The 27,162-nt window shown below is 37.9% G+C and overlaps 2 protein-coding genes across 2 annotated transcripts in view; one reads left to right on the forward strand and one right to left on the reverse strand.

Moving 5' to 3' along the window:
- FAM169A (family with sequence similarity 169 member A) overlaps nt 1-15,478 on the forward strand; it is a 45,601-nt gene extending 30,123 nt beyond the window's left edge. The window contains exons 8-12 of the mRNA XM_052659285.1: nt 2,693-2,732; nt 3,228-3,378; nt 9,505-9,661; nt 12,428-12,631; nt 14,930-15,478. Of these exons, the coding sequence (XP_052515245.1) occupies nt 2,693-2,732; nt 3,228-3,378; nt 9,505-9,661; nt 12,428-12,631; nt 14,930-15,478 (1,101 nt within the window). The remainder of the gene's footprint in view (nt 1-2,692; nt 2,733-3,227; nt 3,379-9,504; nt 9,662-12,427; nt 12,632-14,929) is intronic.
- Nucleotides 15,479-19,899: 4,421 nt separating this feature from the next.
- LOC128066246 (ribosome biogenesis protein NSA2 homolog) lies at nt 19,900-27,138 on the reverse strand. Its single transcript, XM_052659348.1, has 6 exons — nt 26,953-27,138; nt 24,820-25,007; nt 24,578-24,728; nt 23,107-23,286; nt 21,507-21,699; nt 19,900-20,141 (listed from the first exon to the last, which is right to left on the reverse strand). Exons 1-6 carry the CDS (start codon nt 26,953-26,955, stop codon nt 20,074-20,076), a joined length of 783 nt encoding a protein of 260 aa, XP_052515308.1. The 5' UTR covers nt 26,956-27,138; the 3' UTR covers nt 19,900-20,073.
- Nucleotides 27,139-27,162: the final 24 nt, after the last annotated feature.

Here is a 27,162-nt window from a genome sequence, read left to right on the forward strand (position 1 = left end):
TTACCCTAGATCTAGCAATTAACATTTTTGGATACATACTTAATGTATATTATGAAACATGTAGTGCATATGTTTCATTTCTGTTTTTATTCTTTTATGCTTCTAACTGGGCTTCCCTTGTGGCTCAGCTGATAAAGAATCTGCTTGCAATGCGGGAGAGCTGTGTTCGATCCCTGGGTTGGGAAGATCCCCTGGAGGAGGGAACAGCTACCCACTCCAGTATTCTGGCCTGGAGAATTTCATTGACTGTATAGTCCATGGGGTCACAAAGAGTCGGACATGACTGAGCGACTTTCATTCACTTTCATACATGCTTCTAACTGCTTTTCTCCATTGACATAATATTGTAAGCATTTTCTGTGTCGTTACTTTTTTTAAAAATTTTATTTATTTATTTATGGCTGTGCTGGTCATCGCTGGGTGGGCTTTTCTCCAGTTGCAGCGAGTGGGAGCTACTCTTTGTTGCAATGCGAGGGCTGCTTCTTGCACTGGCTTCTCTTGTTGCAGAGCGTGGGGTCTAGGGCGCACAGGCTCCCGTAGTTGCAGCATGTAGGCTCAGTAGCTGTGGCTCCCGGCTTCTAGAGCACAGGGTCAGGAGCTGGGAAGCACAGGCTTAGTTGCTCTGTGGCATGTGGGATCTCCCTGGACCAGGGATCGAACCCATTTCTCCTGCATTGGCAGGCAGATTCTTTACCACTGAGTCACCAGAGAACCGTGTCATTACTGTGTTAAATCAGTGTTGTTAGGTAGCACACTATTCTATGTAAATACCAGCATATATTTTCTTAACATATTATACTTGTTTTTTATAAATGGCCCAGCCATGAACACAATTATACATGCATCTTTGCACAAATGTAATTATTTCCTTGCACAGATAAATTTCTTGAAGTGAAATAGGTCAAAGGTTATGAAGTTATTTGGGGGAAGTTTGAGGCTATATGTGTTAAGTCACCGTAGAATATAATGCACTTTGCAAATACTAGGTAACCTGAAAGGAGAAGGGCAGTTCCCCACTGAATTCCAGAGGGCTTACCAGGTGCTTTTCTGAAACCTACTTGGTATTATTTAAAATTCATTGGTGGGATCCTAGAGGTTTATTTTTTACAGTGTTTTGTTGTGGTAGCTTTTACATTATTATTACATTGGTTAGTCACTCACTCATGTCGGACTCTTGCAACCCCATGTCTGTAGCCTGCCAGGCTCCTCTGTCCATGGGATTCTCCAGGCAAGAATACTGGAGTGGGTTGCTATTCCTTTCTCTGGGCAATCTTCCTGACCCAAAGATCGAACCTGGGTCTTCCTGCATTGCAGGTGGATTCTTTACCAGCTGAGCCATCAGGGAAGGTTTTAATATAGTCATAATTATTTTGTATGTGGGTATCTGAATATATTTTTAGTGAGTGTTGAATATGTCTGTGTAAACGCACATGCATTTCAATGACAAGTGCTTTGGGGAATTATTTGTGCCTCTCTTCTTCTGTCTTAATTAGCATGAGTGATGACCATTTGAGTAAAAATTTTGAAAAGCATTTTTAAGGATAATATAAATAATACAATAACTATTATAAGGAGTTCAGTTTTTTTTTCCTACCTTTGGAATTTCAGGCTTCAGAATAAGCCCTTCTAATATGTTGCATTCCAAATTCCTCAGATATATCAAGATTACTTTATTATTGATTAGATATCATAATCTGTTTGTTTCATACATGTAGTGAGAGCAATGATTTACTTTAATATTAAGCCAAATAATTTGTGTCATTTTAATGAGAACATTAAAATTTCACTGTACTGTAAAGGTTGGTGATATAAATTAGATTTTCTTTCATTTTAGAAATTCATATTCTTCATATTACTGTAATATTTTAATCAAGGGAAATATTTCTCATATTAAACTATTAGTAACCACATGGGGAAGTGATTTTGTTTATTTTAATTACATAATATTTTAGCTTTATTGAGGTATAATGGACAAAAATTATACATATTTAAGGTGTACACCTTCATGTTAAGGATGATAAATGCCCAAATGGAAGCATTGGTAATACCAAAGAGGCGCAGTTTTGAGAGATTTTTCAGCGTGCTAGTGGACAGGCTTGTGGTTGGTTGAACGAAGGACGAGAAGTCATTATTGCCCCACAGGTCGTTGATTGGACTAGCATACTAAATTGTTATTGCCAATAACCAAGACAGAGAATAATACTGATTAAATATGAGAGTTTAGTTTGGGACAGGTTGGATAGGAAATTGGGTTGGAGTATTCACTGGAGAGAGATTTCATTAGAAATAGAGCTTTGAAAATCAAGAAAAAGTTGGGGAAATTAAGTTGCGCATTTGGATTCATCAGCAAGGAGATGTTAAAGTAAAGGTGGTAGATACAGTTACACAGGAGTATTTGGACTGAGAAAGGAGCTGAGGATAGGACACGTGTATATCAGTACACGTGTATACACCCAGTGTATATCAGTATATCCCATATTAGGTGGTTTCACAAATTCTCAGGCTCATAATAAACTGAAGCTATAAGATAGCCTTTTTACGTAAGTGAGTCTTCTTAATTGATGGATAATGAATACAAAAGGTGCTCTTTGAAAACGTTTTTAAGAAATTTTCTTTGAAACTGAATGAAGTAGATACATAGGAAGGAAAAAGGGTCTAAAACTTTTGGTTTTGATATGTATCTCTGTTTTAGATTGATTCTCTAAAGGATGCCTTTGCAAGTACTTCTGAAGGTAAGAAATTCAGCTGGTCTATTAGTTTAAGTGTTTGAGAGTGTTAGAATTACGTGTGTGTGTGTCCCTTAGTATACATAAAGACTTACCCACCTCTAATATCTAGGTTGGGGTTCTGGTACCACTGATTCTGCTGTGTGAACAGATAAGCTATTTGTACCTCTTTCTTTTCATTCCCTTACCTGTAAAATAGGGACCATAATGTCTGCCTTGTTTATTTCCCAAGATTATTGGAAAAGAATCTTAAGTGAAAATGCACAAATACTTTGCAGAGCTCAAGGTAACACAGATATGTGAGGAATGAATACTGACTTTAAGATTATTTCTTAATTTAAAATATGTCACGGACATGATTTCCTAGCCTCATGTGATAGGAAGTGTGTACTTGTGGTGATATAGTTAAACTAGCTTAGTTCTTGCATTTCTGTGTATAGTTAATGGGTGATTCTTTGACTACACAGTCAGTTAATCGTGGGCTTGCTGTTGTTTTCTCAGGTCATGATAAAACACCTGTTTCCACTCGCACTCGAAGTAGCCATCTAAAGCGGCCAAAGATCGGAAAGCGGTTTCAGGATTCTGAGTTCAGCAGTTCTCAAGGGGAAGATGAGAAGACCCCTCAGACTTCTCCCACAGCTTCAGTGAACAAGTAAAGGATTGTTTATTTTACTGTCATTATTTTGTGTCCTCTTATTTTCATAGTATTTAGTTTTGAAGGTGACATATTATTTGTGTAGTAAATGACCTTGGTGTAGAAGTTTGTATTTGAGTTCTTCAACAAGATTATTGATTACACTTAATAAGTGTCACATTGACAGTATTATAGGGAGAAGTTGCTAGTAGAATAAAGAGAGTAGAATAAACTGATGTTTTAGTATCTTGTGTGAAAATCCAGAAGAATCTTGTAGTGATTATATTATCTCAGATGAGTCATTTATTGTCAGCTTTGAATTTGACAGTAGCTGTGGTTTTTAGTAATCCTGAAGTTTAGTCAATTTAAGAAACCCTCAATTTTACTTTATAATGGACTTATCTGGACTTATCTTACTAGATTATAGAACATAACATAAATTAGTAATTGCCATAAATGATATCATCTGCTCTTCCAGAAACTTAATAGTCTGCCGAATCAACAGAACCCTTGGATCAAAACCTTATTTTCTTGTTTAAAGAAAGCAAGATTTTGAATATTATAGTTAAATTAAGCTTTTGCTCTGATAGTCCTACTATCTGTTCTTGAGTCAACCATTCATAGCTTTGCCATCTTGGCTATAAAATTATTCTCAGGTAAAGTATTCTATAGCTATGATAATTTCATTCTGTATATAATTTTAAATTTGGATAATTATGTAAATGTTATATTTTAATGAAAAATCCACTATTTTAAAGAAAAATTTAAGTATTTCATTTGTGAAAAGAGTAATAAGAGTTTAGATAATTACGTTTTGTTTCCACTGAGTAACATTTTGAAGTAATACCCTTTTTAGAAGGGAATGTAATAGCACATTTTAAATTACACATCACAAAACTGTTGTGGAATTTTTCTTTAGCTTTTCATCAAGTAGTAGCAGTGAGACTAAATGCTCGGACACTATGAAGAACGAAATGTCAGCTTTACCCTTGTCTAGTAGTCTCTAATACGCGTGTCTGTACCTGTGACACAGGTTGAGAGAGCTGCAAGGTGGACTGTGATATAATGATAGAAGTGAAAGTGCTGTGGATGTAAAGGAGAGTGTGACTGACTCTAATGGAGGGGTTGGAGAAATCCGACATTTGGGCCAGGGCTTCAGGGATGAGTAGAAACTCAACAAGCATATTTGGGAAAGAAGAGTTTTCTAGTTCTAAGGTTCACAAACTATGGTCTATGGGCCAGTCTGGCCCACCACCTCTTGTAAGTAGAATGTTACTGTACCACATCCTAGTTTATTAGTTTACATGTTTACTGTGGTTGCTTTTGCTTTACAGTGAGTGAGTGTTCAGAGACCATGTGTCCCACAAAACCTAAAAGAAAAGTTTGCCAAACCTCGATCTACACCAGGGCTGTTCAGAGAACTTCCTGGCACAGTGGGCATGTTCTGTGTCTCCCTGCCTAGCACGGCAGCCTCTGCTCAGTGTGTGTCACTGAGCACTGAAGTGTGGCTAGAGCAGTTGAGGAGCTGAGTGTTTTATTTCACTTAGTTTTAATTACCATATTATAAATAATTGCAAGTGTCCTGTGGCTACTGTATTGGACCATGCAGTTCTAGACTGCAGGAATAATGTGAGCAAAGGCACAAAACTGGGAGGGGTGTTGGTAAGGAAAACTGATACATGGGTAAATGGTAGCATCGCAGTCAGTTCAGTCGCTCAGTCGTGTCCGACTCTTTGTGACCCCAGGGACTGTAGCACACCAGGCTTCCCTGTCCATCACCAACTCCCGAAGCTTGCTCAGACTCATGTCCGTTGAGTCAGTGATGCCATCCAACCATCTCATCCTCTGTTGTCCCCTTCTCGTCCTGCCTTCAATCTTTCCCAGCACCAAGGTCCTTTCCAGTGAGTCAGTTCTTTGCATCCGGTGGCCAAAGTATTCAAGTTTCAGCTTCAGCATCTAGTAGGAGGAAAAATATAAAGGTCTGGTCATGTTAGACTTTGAGAGGATGTGTGCTTTATTCTGCAATCCATAGAGGACCATCAGAATTTTCTGAGCTGGACTGTCCCTGGTACAGATAGAAAGAAAGAAGAAAGAAACGTAGCTTTTTGAACCTTACTAAAGAATCTATGTACTGCTAGTCTCAACCTGAGTTGGGAAGAAGTTATAGTGTCCAGAGAGAATAGGGCTTGAAGAAGGAAGATGAGAATGAGAACAGAAAGTTGTGGATTCGTTTGGAAGGCATTTCAGAAGTAGAACTAAGCCATATCACTTATTGCCCCAAATAGTATTTTTGAGAATGAAAGGGGCATTATATATAGGCCTACTCCAGAGACGGAGATTCAGTTCCACGGGACCACAATACAGCAACTATCACAATAAGGCAGGTCACAAAAATTTTTGAGTTTTCCAGTGCACATAAAGTTATGTTTACACTGTACTGTAGTATATTTCTTTAAGGAAAAAGTATATTCTTTAATTTAAAAATACTTTACTGGTAAAAAAATAAAAACATAACCATCGTCTGAGCCTTTAATGAGTCATAATCTTTTTGCTGGTGTAGAGTCTTGCCTCAGTGTTGGTGGCTGCTGAATGACCAGGGAGGTGGTTGCTGAAGGTTGGGGTGACTTTGGCCATTTCTTTAGTTAGACAGCCGTGAACTTTGCCATGTAGATTGGCTGACTTCCTCCTTTCACTAATGATTTCTCTGTAACATGCAGTGCTGCTTGATAGCATTTATCCACAATAGAAATTCTTGCAAAATTGGAGTCAGTCCTCTCCAACGCTGATGCAGCTTCCTCAACTAAGTTTATGTCATAGTCTAAATCCTTTGTTATTTCACCGATCTTCATAGCGTCTTCAAGAGTGGATTCAATCTCAAGATGGAATCACTTTCTTTGCTCATCTACATTAGGCAACTCCTCATCCATTACAGTTTTAACTTGAGATAGCAGCAGTTGAATCACAGTTTCAGGCTCTCCTTCTCATTCTCGTTCTCTTGCTGTTTCTACCACATCCGCAGTGACTTCCACCGCGGAAGTCTTGAGCCTCTCACAGTCACCCATGGTAGTTGGGATCAGCTTCTTCCAAACTCCCTGTAATGTTGATATTTTGACCTCTTCCCATGAGTCATAAGTGTTCATAGTGGCATCTAAAATGGTGACTCCTTCCCAGAGGGTTTTCAGTTGACTTTGCCCAGATTACTAAGAGGAATCTGTGTCTTTGACAGCTGTAGCCTTATGAACTGTAATTCTTAAGTAATAAGGCTTTAGAATTGAAATGATTCCTTGATCCATGGACTGCAGAATGGATGTTCTGTATGCAGACATGAAAACAACATGAACTTCATTATGCATCTCCATCAGAGCTCTTGGGTGACCAGTTACGTTGTCAATGAGCAGTCGTATTTTAAAAGGAAATTTTTTTTCCCCCTGAGTAATAGGTCTGAACAGTAGGCTTAAAATCCTCAGCAAACGATGTTGCCGGCAGCTGTGCTGCCACCCAAGCCGCGCTGTCCCCTTTATAGAGGACATGCGGAGCAGAGAAGGCTCGAGGGCCCTAGGATTTTCAGAATGGTAAATGAGCATTGGTGTCAACTGCGTTAGAGCCTAGCAGGAGTTAGCTTGTCCTTTGAAACTTTAAAGCCAGGTATTGACTGCTCTTTTCTTGCTATGAAAGTCTTAGATGACATCCTCTTTTTGTCTGCATTGGAAAGCCTATTGTTTATTGTAGCCACTTCCATTCATTATCTTAGCTCTCTTCTAGCTACCTTGATAGAGCTTCTGTAACATCACTGGTTGCTTTACCTGGCACTATCACGGAGATAACTTCTTTCCTTAAATCTCATGAACCAGCCTCTCTACTAGCTTCATGCTTTTTTTCTGCAACATCCTCACCCCTCTCAGCCTTTGTGGAAATGAATAGATTTAAGGCCTTGTTCTGGATTAGGCGTTGGCTTAAGGGAATGTTGAGGTTGGTTTGATCTGTCCAGACCACTACAACTTTTTCTCTAGATCAGCAATAAGGTTGTTTTGCTTTCTTATCATTGGTGTGTTCACTTAGAGTAGCACTGTTGATTTTTTTTTTTTCCAAGAACTTTTGGTTTGCGTTCACAGCTTGGCTGTTTGGCACAAGAGACCTAGCTTTCTGCCTGTCTCAGCTTTCAATGTGCTGTTATAAATTTATTCACTTCTAGCAAGCTTTTGATTTAAAGTAAGAAATATGTGGCTCTTCCTTTCATTTGGACACTTAGAGCCATTTCAGGGTTTTTAACTGGCCTAATTTCAATACTGTTGTGTCTCAAGGAATCAGTTCAGTTCAGTTCAGTCGCTCAGTCGTGTCCGACTCTTTGCAACCCCATGAATCACAGCACGCCAGGCCTCCCTGTCTATCACCAACTCCTGGAGTTCACTCAGACTCGCGTCCATCAAGTCAGTGATGCCATCCAGCCATCTCATCCTCTGTCATCCCCTTCTCCTCCTGCCCCCAATCCCTCCCAGCATCAGAGTCTTTTCCAATGAGTCAACTCTTCGCACGAGGTGGCCAAAATACTGGAGCTTCAGCTTCAGCATCATTCCTTCCAAAGAAATCCAGGGCTGATCTCCTTCAGAATGGACTGGTTGGATCTCCTTGCAGTCCAAGGGACTCTTCTCAAGAGTCTTCTCTAACACCACAGTTCAAAAGCATCAATTCTTCAGTGCTCAGCCTTCTTCACAGTCCAACTCTCACATCCAAACATGACCACAGGAAAAACCATAGCCTTGGCTAGCCGGACCTTAGTCGGCAAAGTAATGTCTCTGCTTTTGAATATACTGTCTAGGTTGGTCATAACTTTTCTTCCAAGGAGTAAGCGTCTTTTAATTTCATGGCTGCAATCACCATCTGCAGTGATTTTGGAGCCCCAAAAAATGAAGTCTGATATTGTTTCCACTGCTTCCCCATCTATTTCCCATGAAGTGATGGGACTGGAGGCCATGATCTTAGTTTTCTGAATGTTGGGCTTTAAGCCAACTTTTTCACTCTCCTCTTTCACTTTCATCAACAGGCTTTTTAGTTCCTCTTCACTTTCTGCCATAAGGGAGGTGTCATCTGCATATCTGAGGTTATTGAGATTTCTCCCAGCAGTCTTGATTCCAGCTTGTGTTTCTTCCAGCCCAGCATTTCTCATGATGTACTCTGCATAGAAGTTAAATAAGCAGGGTGACAATATACAGCCTTGACGTACTCCTTTTCCTATTTGGAACCAGTCTGTTGTTCCGTGTCCAGTTCTAACTGTTGCTTCCTGACCTGCATACAGATTTCTCCAGAGGCAGGTCAGGTGGTCTGGTATTCCCATCTCTTTTAGAATTTTCCACAGTTTATTGTGATCCACACAGTCAAAAGCTTTGGCATAGTCAATAAAGCAGAAATAGATGTTTTTCTGGAACTCTCTTGGTTTTTCCATGATCCAGCGGATGTTGGCAATTTGATCTCTGGTTTCTCTGCCTTTTCTAAAACCAGCTCGAACATCTGGAATTTCACGATTCACGTACTGCTGAAGCCTGGCTTGGAGAATTTTGAGCATTACTTTACTAGCATGTGAGATGAGTGCAATTGTGGGGTAGTTTGAGCATTCTTTGGCATTGCCTTTCTTTGGGATTGGAATGAAAACTGACCTTTTCCAGTCCTGTGGCCACTGCTGAGTTTTCCAAATTTGCTGGCATATTGAGTGCAGCACTTTCACAGCATCATCTTTCAGGATTTGAAACAGCTCAGCTGGAATTCCATCACCTCCACTAGCTTTCTTCATAGTGTTGCTTTCTAAGGCCCACTTGACTTCACATTGCAGGATGTCTGGTCTCAAGGAATAGGGAGACCCAAAGAGAGGGAGAGAGATGGGTAATGGCCGATCAGTTGTAATAGTCAGAACACATGCAGCATTTAGTTGTGGCAACTAATCAGTTAGGTTTGCCATCTGAAGAGTGGATATATGTATATGTATAACTCACTCACTTTTCTGTATAGCAGAAACTAACACAACATTGTCAGTCAGCTGTACTCCAAAAAAATCATTAATTAATTAAAGTTTGCCATTTTGTATGAGTGTAACCTGTGGCACTTGATCATCTTTAATAAAATAAGTAAGAATGTTTTTCCTTGGTTTCCTAGATTGGAGTCTACAGCACGCATATCAGAGAGCTCGGAAGAATTCTTGGAAGAAGAACCTGAACAGAGTGTGATTGAATTTGAGGATGAAAGTAGTGATAAAGATGTTCAACCAGCACCAGAAACCCAGCCAGGCCTGGAAAAGCTAGAAGGTGAAAAGGTGAGTGATTCACTTTTTTTTTAAAATTAATTTTTATTGGAATATAGTTGCTTTACAATGTTGTGTTATTTTGCTGTACAGTAAAGTGAGCCAGCTGTATGTGTACATATATCCCCTCCTTTTTGGATTTCCGAGATTCATTTATTTAGTAAAATGAATGGAGGTAAATTTTAACTTAGTTGTATATTGTTGGAAAAGCGTAAAGAACTCTTAGTAGAAATTGTAATGTTGAAAAGCACATATGTCTAAAGTAAAGTTAGGTAGTGAAGGATAAAGTTACAAGTATTTTATACTTGTAACTAATTTATAAAGTTATAAAGTATTTTATACTTGTAACTGAATTTATAAAGTTTGACATATTATAGAGATAAAGTAGAAGATGTTTAGATAGTAATGTCCTCTCAGTGTATTTAAAATTCAAATCAATTTGTGGAATTAAACATAAACTTTAAGAAGGGACACAAATGATGTGACTGTTTGATGCCTACCTTACGAAACCAATTAGAATGCCTTTAGGTCCAACAAGCCCTAAATTCACCTGATTTTGGATATAAGGATAGAATTATTTGTTTAGAAAAAATAATGTATTTTTACTTACAGTTGCTTTACAAATTCCTAAAAAATAACTAAATTCTTTTTTGTTTAATTACTAGAAAACAAGTAAGAAAATAACTTTTTGACTGAGTAAAAAACCTCTTTATCTGGCTTGATTTCTGCAGCTCCGCAATTATTTTTCTTTTTTCATCTTCTCTAGTTCCTGTCCTTCTGTTCTTTTTCTTTAATATCTTTAGTCTTTTACAGATTCCTTAATTTCTTCTTTCAGACGTGCTTCAGTTTCTTTAAAAACATTTTACCTGTTTGTCACCAACCAGGAGCTAAGAAAGTGAAAGTGCATTACTGATTTAAATTTGGAGAAATACATGTTTTAAAAACAAAATTTACCTGCTTCTAGATGATTATAGGAATGTATCTTTGTGTGGTTTATTCCTTTATTAAAAACTTCAGATTACACTGTACGCGCTGCATGTAGGCCGTCTCTTTGTCCAGCAGTACCTGTGAGCACCTCCTGTAGACGGTCCCACTCCGCTCCGATGGCCGTCCTCGCTGAGGCTGTCCACCCTCTCCCTCTAGGTTTTCGGATCCCCTGGCTTTATAGCGCTACTGGGTTTTGCTTTCTAGGTAACCTGTTTCTGAAGTTTGGTTTGGTTTCATGCATTTGGTTTTTGATTGTTCTGTTTCCTGTTGTGTTTTTTTTTTTCCTTTTTCCCCTGTGTTTGTGGACATTCTAGAAGACTCAGTTCTTGACCTTCTGCCCTTTTGTTCTTTTTTTTTTTTTGAAATGCATCTAGTCTTATGACAGAAGGATCGTCTCTGTGGGGGTGACCAGTTACTCTAGACTTTGAATATTGATCCAGACTATGATCTCATAGTATTACCTGCCTTCTGAGTATTTCTATTTAGACAGATGTCTTTTATCATCTTAAATTTAATCTCTGTTCTTGCCTATCACTTCTCTACTGAGCTGCTTTTCCTGTTTCCTATTTTTCATTCTATTCCCAAACCTAAAACTTGAAGGACATGAGTTTTTCTCTTTTGTTTCTCTCTTGTAGTTACTCACCAAAATTCAATTTTTTTACCAAAACTTTTGCTGTATCGTTCTCATTTTCATCTTTTTAACATTTCTTCTACCCTAGTTGGTCCTTTTGTGAGTTTTATTTTAATTACCTTCTGTGTGCAGTTTATTCTTTATACTCTGGCCAGATTAGTTTTCCTCTTTTTTTTTAACCTATGTGGTTTTTTAAATTAATTGGTTAATTTGGCTGTACTGGGTCTTAGTTGTGGCATGTGCTACCTTTAGTTGAGGTCTGTGGGATCTGATTCCCTGACCCCCAGATCAAACCTGGGCTCCTGCATTGGGAGCACTGAATCTTAGCCACTGGACCACCAAGGAATTCCCCAGGTTAATTTCTCTAAGTCTCTGATTTAAATATCCCTTAGGAAAATATTCAGTATATGATTTCAGGGATTCTATACAATCCAGCCAAGTCTGTTTTTAAAAATTCGAGTGTATCAGTATTCTAATTTTTAAATATAAAATGATCTCTAATTTTTAGAATGTCACTAGCATTAATTAGAAATGTTAAACATTAATGGAAGTCTTGTAAATTGATTAAACATCAGAGGAAGAGTTTCAGAAATTGGAGACCTTGTGTTACCAAATCACCTTTGCATATTTTAATGTGATTTAAGGGGCAGAATTGTTTGGGACAACCCTTTATTAACTGTACAGTGAGCTCACTGAGGTCGGGGACTCTCTTCTCCCAGCAAGAAGCTTTACCCAAACTCAACCTGCCGCAAATCTGGTAGTGCTTCCTTCCCAGGCATGCTGAACTGTGACTTCCTCAGACCCCAAAGATTCCAACTACTGAACAGCTGATGTTCTGTAAAGAGCCAGCACCAAATTTAGATTTTCTCTTGTAACTTTTTACCGAAAAGGTTCTTCCTGTGACTGCCCTGTAAGGAGGAAGAGGAAGAAGGCGGTCGGATCTCTTGACTGCATCATTCTCCATGAACACAGAGGGAAATTGGGCTGCTTAGGGGTTCTGTTCTCTTCCTGACTCTGCTGTTCCTTAACCTATGCCCAGAGATGCAGTAGACTGTATCTTGGGTCCTGGTGCATGATAGGGAGGTGCTGAGAATGGACCCACATTGCATGACAAGTAAGGTAATCTGTTATTTTGTCTTTTTTTTTGCTCAATTTTGTAGGAATCGGCATTAGAGCCTATGAATGGTGAGATAATAGATGATACTCTGAAGACTTCACTCGTAACAGAAGAGGAGGACTCCACTAGTGAAGTTTTAGATGAAGAATTAAAATTGCAGTCTTTTAATTCCAATGAAGACTCTACGAATCTTGCTCCACTGGTGGTAGACTCTTCACAACCCCTTGAGGGTGTTGCACAGGAGAAGGTAATAGAAAAATAACCTAACTTTTTATAGTTACAGTGTTCAGCCTTGGTGACTCAGGTGGGGCAGTGTAGGATATATATTTTCCTCTATTTTAATGTGTACAGTCCTTTACGAAAAATAAATTATACTACATTGGATATTTTGAGCAGATGCGATCAGTAATATAAATTCAAATCTTTGTAACTTCATTCATATCTGACTTATGGTAACAAAATGAGTTTTACTTTGTAAATTTAGGAAATGCTTAGGAAAATGGATAAAGCATTATTTACCTAAATACTTGAAGAAGGAAATGGCAACCCACTCCAGTATTCTTGCCTGGAGAATTCCATGAACAGCCCCCCATGGAGGGCTACAGTCCATGCGGTCGTAGAGTCAGACACGACTGAGTAACACACCTAAATATTATTCACCAGGTGGCGCTAGTGATAAAGAACCTCCTGCCAGTGCAGGAGACATGAAGAGACCTGGGTGACTGTTTCCCGATCTCTGGGACAGGAAGTTGCCCTAGAGACGGGAATGGCAACCCACTCTAGGATTCTTGCCTGGAGAATCCCATGGACAGAGGAGCCTGGTGGATCTACAGTACATAGGGTCACAAAGAGTCGGACACAACTGAAGCGACTTAGCAGGCATGCCCGCAAATATTTGAATTACCTGTTGCTGGTCTGGAGAAGGCAGTGGCACCCCACTCCAGTATTCTTGCCTGGAAAATCCCATGGATGGAGGAGCCTGGAAAGCTGCAGTCCATGGGGTCGCTGAGGGTCGGACACAACTGCGCAACTTCACTTTCACTTTTCACTTTCATGCATTGGAGAAGGAAATGGCAACCCACTCCAGTATTCTTGCCTGGAGAATCCCAGGGATGGGGGAGCCTGGCGGGCTGCCATCTATGGGGTCGCACAGAGTCAGACACGACTGAAGCGACTTAGCAGCATTGCTGGTCTATGACCAGTACAGTCATTTCATTTGTTTTAATTAGAAATATTGATTAGTGGGGAATAGTTGATATAATATTTTAAAGAAATATTTTTATTGAAATAGTTGATGTACAGCATTAATTTCATGTGTACCAAATAGTGATTTGATTTTGCATATGTTATAAAATGATCACCTAAATGTAAAATGTAAGTCTATTAACTGTCTGTCCACATACAAAATTATTACAGTATTATTGACGTATTCCTTATGCTGTGTATTACATCCCTGTGGCTTAGTTTGTAACTGGAAGTTTGTACCTCTTAATCCCCTTTACCTGTTTCAGTCCCCTCACTCCCTCCCCTCTGGCAACCACCCATTTGCTCTGTTAATCTGAGTCTGTTTTCATTTTGTTTTGTTTTCTAGATTCCACATATAAATGAGATCCTATGGGTTTTGTCTTTGTCTGACTTATTTCACTTGGCATAATACCACGTAGATCCATCCATGTTGTTGCAAATAACAAGATTTCATTCCTTTTTTATGGCTGAGTAATACTCGTGTGTGTGTGTGTGTGTGTGTGTGTGTGTGTGTGTGTGCGCGTGTGTGTGCGTGCGTGCGTGCGCTTGCGCACATGCGCGCGCTCCACATCTGAAAGGACATTTAATTTCTAGTTTTGAATATCCAATTTAAGTTCAAAAAACTCTTATATAGCATTATTTTATTGGTGTCTCATGTAATTACCTGAGTAGAATTTTCACTGCCTTCCTTCCTGCTAAGTCCATTCAGTCGTGTCCGACTCTTTGAGACCCTGTGGACCGTAGCCCACTGGGCTCCTTTGATCATGGCATTCTCCAGGCAAGCATATTGGAGTGGGTTGCCAGGCCCTCTTGCAGGAGAGCTTCCTGACCCAGGGATCGAACCCGCATCTCTTACATCTGCACAGGCTGTTGGGTTCTTCAAGGCTAGCGCCACCTGGGAAACCCCACCTGTCAGCTGATATTCAAACCCAGTGGGTAGCACAGTGCCAAGTACCAGGATTCTTGGTTCTGGTTCTGGCTCCAGTAACTAAACACTTGAGTTGATTCATGGTTTTGAAGAATCTTGAGGGAAAGTTTAAGAACCTTAAATACTTGGTGAGATAAAATCATTACTTTTATTCTATCTTTAAAGCAAGCACTTAATGAATCCAAATTATCATGTAATACAGTTTTTAAGAAATTGAGCTGTATTCAGAGAATATGTGCACATGATTGACAAAAGCAGTGAGTCCTGAATTCTTTAAAATGTGGTTCAGGGTCATTGCATAGTAGTGCCTAAGAATAATTTTTGTATGAACTTTATTAAAAAAGTTGTTCACTGGATTTTTTTTGTGTTTAGACTTCACATGCAACTGACTCAGAAATGTTGCTGGATGAAGGTCCATCTGATGACAAGGGGCACACCGAAGAGAAGCTGCCTCCGGTTTCAAGAAAGAAAGCACATTTTGGGAGTTCAGACAATGTGGCTACTATCCCAAATGAAGAACGGTCCGACAGCGCTTTTCCAAACTCTGTGATTGCTGAATTTTCTGAGGAATCGATCCCTGAAAATGTGTCACCCAACACTACTGCCTCATTGGAAGACCAGGGTGAGGAGGGGCTCGCCGAGCCCCAGGAATCATCTGCAGCTCTGCCTCAGAGCTCTCTGGTAGAGGTTGAACTTGAAGATGTGCCGTTTTCACAGAATGCAGGACAGAAGAACCTGTCAGAGGAGCAGTCTGAAGCATCTTCTGAGCAACTGGATCAGTTGACACAGTCAACAGAGAAGACTGTGGACAGCAGCTCCGAGGAGATAGAGGTGGAAGTGCCTGTGGTTGACAGGAGGAATTTAAGAAGAAAGGCCAAAGGGCACAAAGGACCTGCGAAGAAGAAAGCCAAGCTGACCTGAATGAGGAAGAAACGCAGATGATAAAACCTCTTCTTTGTAAAAAAAAATTGTTGTTTTTAAAATACGGTGATTAATAAATAGCATGGGGCACAGGACAAAAATTCCAAATTTTCAAGTTGAACTTATTTATGATGCTGCTTTTCCCTCCCCGGTAGATCCTAGGATTCACTGTTCTTTTTAATTTTTCAGGCTATTTTTGTGTAAATACAATTTTTTTATTTCTATTAACCATTTTTCGATTTTGGGAACCCAGATCATACTATATTTTCTTTAGCATTTGGAGATATCTGACCATTATTATTTCAGAAAATAGAAATTTAAAAGCTATGAAAGTAGTAGGGCTTCCATCAATTGTAAGGATCACAGACATCTTTTATACTAAGGGTTTTAATAGTAATCTTGTTGAAGGTTCTAGAAGTTTTATTTTAAATTTCAAAACTAATCACCATTTTTTAAAATGTAGGCGTGCTTAAACAAAAATGTCAGTAAATTAGGGTCAAAGTAACTTCAACTAAATGAGAGCACAAATTCAGAAATTTATGGTGAAAGGTTTACAAAGGTGGTATTTTTGACCTCTTAGTTCTTAGTTGCAGGTAGTTTCTTCCTTTGACTTGTCTGTGGAAAAATACAAACATAGTCTGTTTCCACTTCCCTCTTGGTAACATCTGATGTTAACAGTACTACTCGGGATTTAACTCTAGTGTGTAGGCACTAGCATAATTATTTCAAATTTCTTCTGAAGCTGGGGGTTGTATTTTTGTTCTCACCCGATTAACATGTATACTTCAGAAGTATGAGAACCCTTCCTAAAGGGTTCTCCTTAATCCTGACACTGCCTTTATTCTAGAATCTTGTTTATATTCCCCTCAGCTTTTGTCCACTTCCCTAACTGACGGAGTGATTCCTGTCAAAAGATCTCTCTGCCTGCCTACCAGCTTGTGCCCTTGGCTGCCATTTTTGGTAAGTTTAGAACTGCGCCCCAGCCTTAGGCCTAGATGGCAGGAGTAAGTGGCCCTAGGAGCCACAGTTGCAAAAGTGAGTCCCTTTGAGCTTGCTCACCCTTTATTTGTTCTGTGCAGAGAAGTTACAGGCTAGCCTGTGTGTACATTGTATTGCCACAGCAAAGGCCTTTGCCTGGGAAAACTAAAAACAAAAAATTTAAAAACACACCCTCAATTGTTTATTTTTGTATAGTAATTTATTTAAAGTGAACAAAATGGTCATTCAGATCCAAAGAGAATCTTAAAACAGTCCTATTCTTTGAAAGTATTTTGTGTGCTCAAATTTTCATTCAAGTTTGAGAATGCTTTGAGACCATTTAGATTGTTTTTAAAACCGGTTGGTCCTTACATGAAAAAAAAAATTTGTTATGATTTTGTGTCATTATTTGAGGTGTCAAGGATTGATGTTGAAGGTTTATTTAGCCTACAGTCAGGTGACACTGAATTTTATTTTGGGCTTTTGGCATTTTAGGAAGATTTAAAGTTGAGGTAAAATCTTTAGTAGGCAAAATAGCAAACCCTCCTTATTCATGTAAAAATTTGAATACTGTGTCCCCTCCATTTTCTTTATGGTCAGAGCTAGCCCAGATTACTCCATTCTAAATGAAAATCAAGCACTTTGGCCATTTGTTTTCTTAACAAATGCTAGCCAAGTGAAAGAGTAAGTGACTAGTACTAGTGTATGTATTGAATGTTTATGCTAGTTTATACATTTTGTGAGAAATTTTTGTTAATGCCACAGTTAGGGAAAGAAATTCAGTAAATTCTTAAACCTTTCCATTTTTAATTTCTTAAAACAGATTTAAAAACCTAACATTTACCTTTTTTTAACTTGGATTCTTCATTGTTCTTTAAAATACTTTTCTTTAACAAGATGTAGTTTAAGACTGAGCTCACTGACATTTTTTTGATGTGTGAATATAATTGCTGAGTTTATAGGAAAGAAGTGGATATTCATACGTGATCACTAAGGACTCGCTGTATAAATTTATACTTAAACTTGTTTTGGTTTATTCTTAAACCATAAGCGCATTTTAATCAAGTTTCAGAATTTTTGTTCACACAGGAAAAATTTTGTCACGTATTTATCTCTGACAGAAAATGTTATTTTGGAGTTTATAGATAGCAGAGGGAAAAAAGTTAAGTCATATGGAAAAAAATCTAACTCACAGGGAGAAAACCTAACTTTCATGTTCAGTAACAATGAGTTCTATGCTCAGTGAGTATAGAATTGATAACAAAATTTATCCTGAGTTAGGACTCTAAGTAAAACTTAATCAGATTACTTGTAGTTTTTGCAAAAGGCATTAGAAAAACAGAATTACAGAGGACCGAAATCTGATTTCAACCAGGTAGTTGAGTGTCCAGTCACACTCTTTTCTTCGTGAACTGCTTTTTTCTGTTTAGAAGTCTTATGTGTGGAGTTCACTGCAGTTTGTGTAAATACATATATATTTCCTTGTGTAATATAAAGCAGACAGTTATTAGAAACATTTTAGTCCTACTTTCAAGTTTATTAAATTGCTAGACATCACAGAAATATATTTAAGAATTTATTATAAAGTTCCTCTACAACTTTTAAGAGAGAGGGTCTATTATGATTTTTTTATAAAATCAAAAATAGCATGACAGAATGTCAATCTTCTACTATTTAAAATGTGTCTATATTCATGGTGTTTCCACTCAGTGCAGAGAATTATCATGGCAAGCATAAAAACTACTAGTGATCAATGGTTCACTTTTAGCTGACCACCAGAACACCACCTAAAATGGTTTCAGCGACTTTAGAAAAATATTTTGAAGGTTTATGATTGCATCAAGTTGAGCGTTTATCTGGTACCTGAATATCTGCTCTTACATTCTGCTTTACCCTTAGGGATTACCTTCTAAGGTTTGGTCACACCAGCAAACTGAGACAGATCTTAATGTAAATAAAGAATTTATACTAACATTACTCATCTGTATAACAGTATTTTAGAAATTTCTGCCTTGTTTGTCCACTAGTAGCAATACTGTGTTTAAAGTGTTAATCTAGTCTTTCATGGGTGTGATTAGTTGCAATGTTTATGCTTCTGTTCACATACTTAGTATCAAGCTTTATTTGTACAAGATAGTTAACTTGCTTATTTTTGCTTGTGAAAAATAAGCAAACCTCAGCTCTGTATCCAGTGCTTACCTTTAGTTTATTTCGTTTCACCCTCCAAAACTTGTCATTCACTCATTCCCCATTTCTATTAGTGGCAAAATCATTTGTTAAAATCTGATTGTAAGGTAGGTTCCTCTTAGGTTATCCTGAAGTAACTGTATCATACTGGATAGTCATTCCCAAGGAACTAGCCTTTCTTTTCTTAAGTGTTTGTGTGTTCCAGAACTTCTACCTGTTTATAGAACTTAAGAAAGATGTTACATTATTCAAAATAGCAAGACTTACACAAGTACTTATGTTTGTTTTCTTGGTAGTTTTTTTCTTTTTTTCAATTTTAACAGTAGTAATTAAACCTATATTTTGTGATTGTCTATGTTTTGAAATTCCTTCCCTTTTCCCTAATTTCATTGGTGAAGATGTGTTTAGATACTGGGTTTACACTGATTTTGTTAAAGCCACAATTAATCACATTGGTTGTACTTTCAAGACAGACTTAAAAAAAAAAATAAACAGAATTGAAAACAATTAACGTGATTATAAATTAATATAATAAACACCCTAAAGCTCCATCACAAACATACTCAGATCACAAATGTGCTTTTGACTAAAACATGACCTTCTTAATATTATCTAAGTAACTGCAAATATGTTTATTTCCCCTTAAGGGCATTAGTGCAGTCTTTTTAAAACTATTTTATCTGGAATTACTTACATTTTTACCTTTCTAAAAATATAAATATACTACCTAAGTTTAGAATATAGAAAATGCTAAAAGTATAAACATTTTGGCTTATTTTTTTCATGTGTCTTGAGTAGAAAATATAGTTCCAAGTATACGGTATTATATATGATGAATGAGAAGGGAAAAATGTTTAAGATACTAATTCCCTGACTTACTATCATTCTTCTGAACTTTATAGTGTAATGTGCCATCTCTCGTACACTTTTAAAGTATTTTCATTAAAATGTGTTAATGCTATATATCTTTGGATTAATAATCTACGGAGAGGAGGAGAAGACCTAAAGGTAAGGTCTTAGACGTGACAAAGTTGCTTGGCCTATTCTTCACATTTGAGTGTGCACTAACCTTTATGATAAAAGGTATTTTCAGCTATACTGGCTTTTCCTTTTTTTAAATGACAGGTCTGCACTGCATAGTACCACTCATTAATGCAAATACTGCTGAAGTAAGATATTTCTATAATTGATTTTTTAATTTTATTTTTATGAACATTTAAATGCTAAACAGATGCAAAAGACCAGTTTGTAAAACTAGATCATTTTAATGTTGGCTTTTTTCATTTTTACAACAGTAGAATAAATAGTTTTCTTTGACTGAAGACAACATGTAAGGTTGATTGGTAGTATTCAGAAATATCAGAGTAATGGTTTCCCAACTGGTGTGTAGTCTTCAGTAATTATAAGGAGTTATTTGTATGTAACTGCTGTCAAACCAGTAAGACTGCATTTATGCATCCATCATTTTCAGGATTATTGGTAACCTGGGCATATTTTCCTAAGGGAAACAAAACAGAACAATGAGGGATGTTAGCTAATAAAAAAGAATACATACATTCTTTTCTTAAAATATTTACAATCATCACTTTTAAGAAAGAAAAAAAGTGAACAACTGTAGTATTACATGAGATTTTATAAAACGGAATCACTTAACATGCCTTTGTGGGCTGACCTGAGCACTGCTTTTCTACACAATTCTTAACTGGAAAAAGCATCAAATATTATTAACTAAGTTTCAAATCAACTTAACAACCTATTTTGTTTTGTTTTCCAATACAAGTGGCAGCCCTGCAGGCTGCAGTTTACTGGCACCTGGTCTATACCAGGAGCAAGGCAGGAAATAATACAAGTTTTCAAATCCATTAGCAAAACCTGCAGGAGAAGTGAACCTTCCAGTTTTCAAAACAATTTCTCTATAAACCATAGAAAAATTAAACTATCTTGGTTCTTTCCTCTGACCTAGCATTATACCGACACAAAAACCCGACTAAGATAACATAAAAAATAAAACAGTATCTTACTTAAAATCACAGAAAAGATAATCCTAAATTAAACTTGGAAAAGTTGAATCATTTGAATATTAAAAGAACAATGCATCATGACCAAGGAAGATATATTCTAGAAATACATTATGGTTTATTACTAGGAAGACTATTAATACATCAATTAATTCCCTAAATATTTCAGAGGAGAAAGTATGATCACCTTCACAGGTGCCAAAAAAGCATTTGTTAAAACTTCAATATTAATTTTGGGTACAAACTATTGAAAAATAACTAAATAAAAATATACCTTCTCAGCATAATATTATGGCCAACAGTAGCCAAGAAATGCTTAGTTTTATTAACCTATTTTAAATTCTAGGTCAACATGAAGTACGTGCCAATGACTCATATGAAGATTCAATCAATAAGCTATACACTGTATTCCTCCCTTTCAAAGAATATTAAAGTTTAGAAATACCTGGGTACTGAAAGCAGAAAACTAAGAAAATGAGGAAAAAAGAATTTAAAGTGGTTACATATGACATATTTTAGTTTGTCATTGTCACTTAAGTAGTGTAGCTACATGTTTGCTGTATGCCTCCCTTCCCCCGTTTGTGGTTATTTTCTTCCAGTATTTTTCAATTGTAACTTCCCATCTTTTCTAATAATACCTTTTTAAACAAAAAGCAACCAAAAATATCTAGCAATGTAGTTTATATAACTGAAACCAGTAAACTAAATTAAGAATGTTCACATTTTCTAAGTCTTAGTCACATCAAGTTTAACTGCATTAAAATCTGCTGCATACCTCATGTCAACTTTAAAATGTCTATTTTAGGATTATAACACCAAGAATCCCATATTCAAATTGGACTTACCCCAGATGACTTTGCCTCCTTGTGTTACAAGGCCCAATTCGCTTACATTCACCTCAATGATGGTTCCTTTGGTAATAACACCCAAAGTTGTATATAGTGGGGATGAGGGATTCTTCTTTACACCAAGTATTGGCAAGCAAAAGGTGGCTTTCAGTTCAGGATGTGTTACATGAGCCTTCTTGAAACGTAATCCCTAGTAAGCCAAACACAAGAATGTTCTGAGTTAAAGATCTTAATGATGAATATTGATTCTTTTTGCTTATCTTTTCCAATCGTCTCCCCACCCTGCTCCAAAGAGGATTGATTATCTCATCTTAAGGCATCGGAAAAATAGAATTAATTCTACAGACAACTTATCTGATAGTTACAGAAAAATATGTGAGGAAAAACTCAAACACGTACTCCTAAGAAGTTTTCACCATGGAATAGCTGTCCAGTTGTGTATACTTCCCGAGAGCCTGAGACATGCCAGGCACTGTGCCAGAGCTCATAGACAGTGCATTTCAGCATGACAGCCTTAACAACTCCTGCTACTTAAAAAAAAAAAGATAAAACAAGGACCAGCAGGTTAAATAACTTGTTCCCAGGCTAAATAGTGTGAGGATGGAATCACACTTAAGTATCTTGATTCCAAGTCTCTATATACCTCAGCCACCTTCCTTGGTGAAAAAGACTGTCAACTCTGCACTGATGGTTAATACTGGTCAAAAACTGCAGACAGCCCAGAGAAGTTTCTATTACAGAGACGAGATTCACCTAGTCACCTAGAGCCGTAGACAGTATGTAAATGAATGGGCATGGCTATGTTCCAGTAGAACTTGATAGAAACAGGATGCTGGGCAACATTTTAATTCATTGAAAATGATTCAGATTGAGAACTAGAGTAATACTGCCAACTTTCCCCTCTGATTCTTTGTTTTTCTAAGCAGGCTGGTGTCTAGTTGGGAGATGAATTCATTCTGTTTAAAGGCATTCTGCAAAAATATATTAGGGGAGGAGAGAAGGAGATTTGAGCTTGGCCATTACTGCTATTTTAATACTCTCTTTTGTCAATGACTACATATTAAGTAAATATTTTCAAAGGCACTGATACTTCTCTTACTAAGCTGGAATTGACTCTTGAAAAAACAATTCTCCAGTTTTCTAACTGTTCTCAAAGACAAGTGTCAGACATATAGATCACTTGATGAATGAGTAAAATGACTGTGTGGAAGTGAAGATTCTAATTTTTTTTTTTTGCCACACCATGTAGCTTGTGGGATTTCACTTCCCCAACCAGGGATCAAACCTGTGTCCCCTGCATTGCAAGCACTAAGTCTTAACCACTGGACCTCCAGGGAAGTCTCTGTCATGTTTACAAGTCCAGATTCACTGACAATCTCTGTAATGAGAATTCTTTTTCATTTCAAATCTCCTACGAAGCCAGAGTTTCTTGACAGTAGTGGAGAAGTGCTAAACAATACCTATCATCAGCTTAAAAACAGCCTAAAAACATCTTTCAACCTGTTTTTTTTTAATACCAGTTTTAGGAATTTTAGGAAATTATATGGTTTACCACAGGAACAGATCCTTAAGCCACTGCACTCTAACAGGGTCTTACCATTGGCCTAATGAATCTTTCATATTTAGGTGGTTTTCGAGTAAAGCCATCTCCAACAAAGCAGACTTTAGTAACCATCCTCTTCCAGGCTTTCTTCTTTCTCTTTCCTGTTCGAATAACTTTTAATACTTCTGTTTCTCCCTGGGCACGAACTTTAGGCAGAGGGACCTCCCATTTTCCCTAAAACAGATCATAATTAAAATTTATATTGTTAGTAAAAGAGAATGAGAATAAAAAGCCCAGTATTTTTTAGTTGTACAAAGTTATAGATTCACTTTTTTTGCTTAAGCAACAATATTTTGGCTCAATTGTTTTCTAGAGATCTACACTGTGTCCTCAAGAAGCCTGAAGTTAATTGGAACTAGTTAAGTTTACTGCTAAATAGTTCATAGTGTAATAAAACTGGAAGACTGTCTCTATCTCTTATCTATTTCTACCCTGAATGGACTTTTAGGTAATATTAAGACAAAATCATCACTCCATATTTTGTACCTCCTTAGAGTGTAGATTCTGTGCAGGGGGAGAAAAATGCAAGCAGCATAAGGCAGCAGAAAGAATTCTGGACCTATTTATGAAGGACAAACCCTACAGCATTTCATAAATAAGTGCCTGTGAAAAGTGATTCACAAAACTCCTGGACTCCAGTCTCATCTGTAAAATGAAGAGAGGTTAAGTAGATAATCTCTAAAATTTGGTGAAGTTCTACCGTTCTAATTTTGATAGATACCAAAAAAAGCAGTAAGATTTTACAGATCAAATCTGGAGACTGTCAGTTCTTTAAATACAGATACTGCATATTCTGCTGCTACCTACATTTGTCACTGTATCCACAGGTGTTTAAAAATAGTATCTATCTCTTTCCCTCAGCTTTTAGCAAAATTTAACCAAATTTGACACTAAGGGCAAGCCAGAAGTTTTTTTTTTTTTTTCTTTTTAATTTCTGAACTTTTATCTGAGTCAAATCACTTAGGATGCTTTCCACTACTCTACTTTTTAACCAGTCTTGGCACTGCAAAGCAACAAAAACAAGAAGCAGTTGTATCCCTCTCTACACCACCACCACATTAGGAGCTGTCAAGTATAAGAAGCTGTTTTAAATAATTTTTTTTTTGCCCATGATGTGCGGGATCTTAGTTCCCTGACCAGGGACTGAACTTGTGCCCCTTGCAGTGGAAGTGCAGAGTCCTAACCACTGGGTCGGCAGGGAATTACCTTAAATAATTTTTGAAAACTAAAGATGCATGACATTCTTTAAAAAAAAATTAAATCCTGCTGAATGTTCTCATGGTAAGAAAGCAAACTTTTTTTTCTACTAAAACATTTTATATGAAAGACTTCAACATCTAAATAACGGTAACAGTTGGACTTTATTTTGCCATTTAACTGAAGAAACTAAGAATCTCAAATATGAATTTAAGTAATTTTCCTGAACAACAACAACAAAAATAAAGACCAATTTTTTACTGCTTACCGCTTTCTCTTTTCGTTTCTGTTTAATCATATTGGAAAGTACTTTAGCTCGAGACTGTCCCTCTCGGTCCAGTAGATATGCCGGTACTGCTCCTTGTGGAGTCTTTTCATCATTCTTCTGTTTGGTGTTTCTCTTCTCATGCATCTTAATACTACCAAGAATGAGAAAGACTCAAGATTATCAGTTTTAACAACTAATACTCAAAAGACATTAACTTGGTACAACAAATAAATGGTACTTACGTCTTTTTCATTTGTATTTTCTCAGCATGGCGCTGTTTATGGTAGAGCTTAGCTTTCAGACCAATCATCTTTTTTGCCTTCTTTGAACGTTCATGAGCCTCTCGACCTTCCTTCTTTCTCTTTTTCTCATGGTAATCCAAACGATATCCATAGCGCTTACGGTGTAACTCAATATATTCATTTTGTGGCTATAACGATGCAAGTAGTGTTAACTTTAATTTAAAAAAAACCGACAGAATTATTCTAAAATACTTTATTATGAGCAGCATATGAAGTATATAGATCGTCGTATATCACCCACTGCTCACTTGATTAAATAACTTGCACTATTAAGCCTAATCATGTAATGTAAGTTAAATAAATTTTAATCCTGGATGATATGAGGTATCAGGATTTACTTCTGTAATAAACAGTGAAAGTTACTGTTCACTGAAGAGAACTGTCCAAAATCCACTGGACCACAAAAGAGACGATCTGATTCTAGCTAGAATCGCTCTTTTCTGAACATCAATATCTGGTTTTTCAATATAATCATCATTCATACTTATTTAAAAATTTTTTAATTTATCTAGTTTTATTAAAGTATAATTTACATACAAACAAAGATATGTGCATGTAGGTATAGAGTTGTAAGTTTTCACAAGCTATACAGCTCTGTAACCACAGTCAAAATTAAGAATATTTCTAACACCCCAGAAAGTTGTGTGTCACTTTGAAGTAAATCATCTTTTTCCACCTCCAACCTGGCATGTTGTTCTAGTTTTGCCTTTCCTAGAATGAAAGTAAATGGAATCTGCAATATGCAACCCTTTGCATCTAGCTTCTTTCACTTAGCATAAGGCTTTTGAGATTCCCCTACATTGCTGCATGAATCCATACTTCAAGTCTTTGACAAGTAGCCATTTTATTTTTACCACCGTTTGTTTACTCATTTACCAGTTGACGAATATTTAGCTTGTTTCCAGTTTTCAGTGAATAAACGTGTACCCAGAAGTCTTTGTTCCGACATATGCCAAACTGTTTTCAAGGCGCTGTACTATTTTTCGTTTCATTAGCAATGTATGGGATCCTCTTTTGCTTCTTAAGCGCCTGTTTTATTTTATATGCCAGTTTTATTTATAAACGTATGGCCCCAGTCTATTTGTATTTTAAGATTACAAAAATAAAACAATGGTGTGAGGCCAACTCCAACAACACGGAAAATAATTCTAAGTGTAACAATAACAAGTTACTTTGTATTGTGTGGTGTTTTCAAGTGCTGTAACATAAACTTGGCAGCAACCGTGAAAAGGGTATGTGGATTTGCCACTTCGCAGAGAAACACAGATTAGGTACGTAGTAGAAAGACAAAAGATCTGGCAGTCAGATCTGGGCTGTAAGTCCAGCTGCTTGGCCGTCGGCAGGGCATACCTTCAGTTTCCTCAGCCGAGATGAGGACTGATGCGGGGTTAAAGACTAGTGTACAGAGTTATCACTAGAATCTGGAACTGACGGCCACACAACTTTAGGTGAAGTCAGGAATTCAGCAGAGTGAAACGTGTCTGACTCCAACAGCCTGTGCTCAGGCGAATACTCCACTCCACCGACCATAAGTGAGGTTATTTTGACCCCAGGGTATGGATGTGAGAGTTGGACCATAAAGAAGGCTAAGCGCCGAAGAATTAATGCTTTTGAACTGTGGTTTTGGAGAAGACTCTTGAGAGTCTCTTGGACAACACGGAGATCCAACCAGTCCATCCTAAAGGAAACCACTCCAGAATATTCACTGGAAGGACTGATGCTGAAGCTGAAACTCCGATACTTTGGCCACCTGACGCGAAGAACTACTGAAGGCAGGAGGAGAAGGCGACAGAGGACGAGACGGTTGGATGGTACAGCCGACTCAAGGGAAAGGAGTTTGACCACGCTTCGGGAGTTGGTGAAGGACAAGGAAGCCTAGCGTGCTGCAGTCCAGGGGGTCGCAGAGTCGGACACGACTGAGCAAGAGCGCACCCCACGGAGTCCACCCTCATTCCCTCAGAAACACCTTACTTCCGCCTATCACCCCTCACCGCCAGCCCCAGCGCCCATGGGACCCCAGGCCCCGCCACCTCCGACGCCCTAGGTCCCGAGCTCCCGAGGCGACCTCCTCACCATGGTGACGGCTGCTGAGCCGCCGGGTGCAGTCTCCGCGGCGCGAAAAAGCTCTCAATTTTCGGCTCTCAGAGACCCACGAGCCGACTCCGCACCACCCGCGACAGGAAAGGGTGTCTTCTAACTCGACGTGCTCCAGAAAATCCGCGACGCAACCGTTCCGAGCTTCCTTTCTCCACTTTCAGCTAAGACGGCGGAAGTTGCTAGCCG

This window comes from Budorcas taxicolor, chromosome 20 (assembly GCF_023091745.1).
Source record: "Budorcas taxicolor isolate Tak-1 chromosome 20, Takin1.1, whole genome shotgun sequence".
Lineage (NCBI taxonomy): Eukaryota > Metazoa > Chordata > Mammalia > Artiodactyla > Bovidae > Budorcas > Budorcas taxicolor.

Bases quoted from the DNA above. Each gene is read 5' to 3' on its own strand.
- LOC128066246 (XM_052659348.1), bottom strand. The intron at 21,700-23,106 runs GTAAGACCCTGT...TTGGCTTACTAG, and splicing joins AAAGATTCATTAGGCCAATG to GGATTACGTTTCAAGAAGGC. The intron at 20,142-21,506 runs GTAAGTCCAATT...TGTTTCCCTTAG, and splicing joins AGGAGGCAAAGTCATCTGGG to GAAAATATGCCCAGGTTACC.